At 68.6% G+C, this 370-nt stretch overlaps 1 protein-coding gene across 1 annotated transcript in view; it reads right to left on the minus strand.

The window, feature by feature from the left end:
• QSOX1 (quiescin Q6 sulfhydryl oxidase 1) overlaps positions 1–145 on the minus strand; it is a 10,640-nt gene extending 10,495 nt beyond the window's left edge. Inside the window, exon 1 of the mRNA XM_009892930.1 lies at positions 52–145. Within this exon, the coding sequence (XP_009891232.1) occupies positions 52–145 (94 nt within the window). The remainder of the gene's footprint in view (positions 1–51) is intronic.
• Positions 146–370: the final 225 nt, after the last annotated feature.

Raw genomic sequence — 370 nt, forward strand, 5'->3', positions numbered from 1 at the left:
CCCCGCGGCCTCCCCGCCAGCCCGGCCGTGCCATTGCTCACGCACACACACCCACGTCACTGGCTCCCGGGCGGAAGGTGCCCGTTGCCCAGCGCCCCGGGGCACAGCCGGGCACCGCCGGGGTGGACACGGCCCTGAAATCCATCCCTCCGCTCCCCTTCCCCCCGCCCTAAGGCCATGGAGGGGGGGATTCCCCCCTGGCACTGGCGGTGCCTATCGCTCTTGAGGGCTGGTTGCTGGCTCTGTCCCCGGGAAGGCCATTAGCCATCCCCGGGAAGGCCATTAGCCGTGCTGGGCCCCACCTAGGTATTTTAGGCGGACTTGCCATGCTAGAAAAACAAGCCTGCCAGAGCCAAGCCTTGCCGTGGCA

The sequence above is a fragment of the Charadrius vociferus genome, unplaced genomic scaffold, assembly GCF_000708025.1.
Source record: "Charadrius vociferus isolate BGI_N301 unplaced genomic scaffold, ASM70802v2 scaffold39, whole genome shotgun sequence".
NCBI classification, from domain to species: domain Eukaryota; kingdom Metazoa; phylum Chordata; class Aves; order Charadriiformes; family Charadriidae; genus Charadrius; species Charadrius vociferus.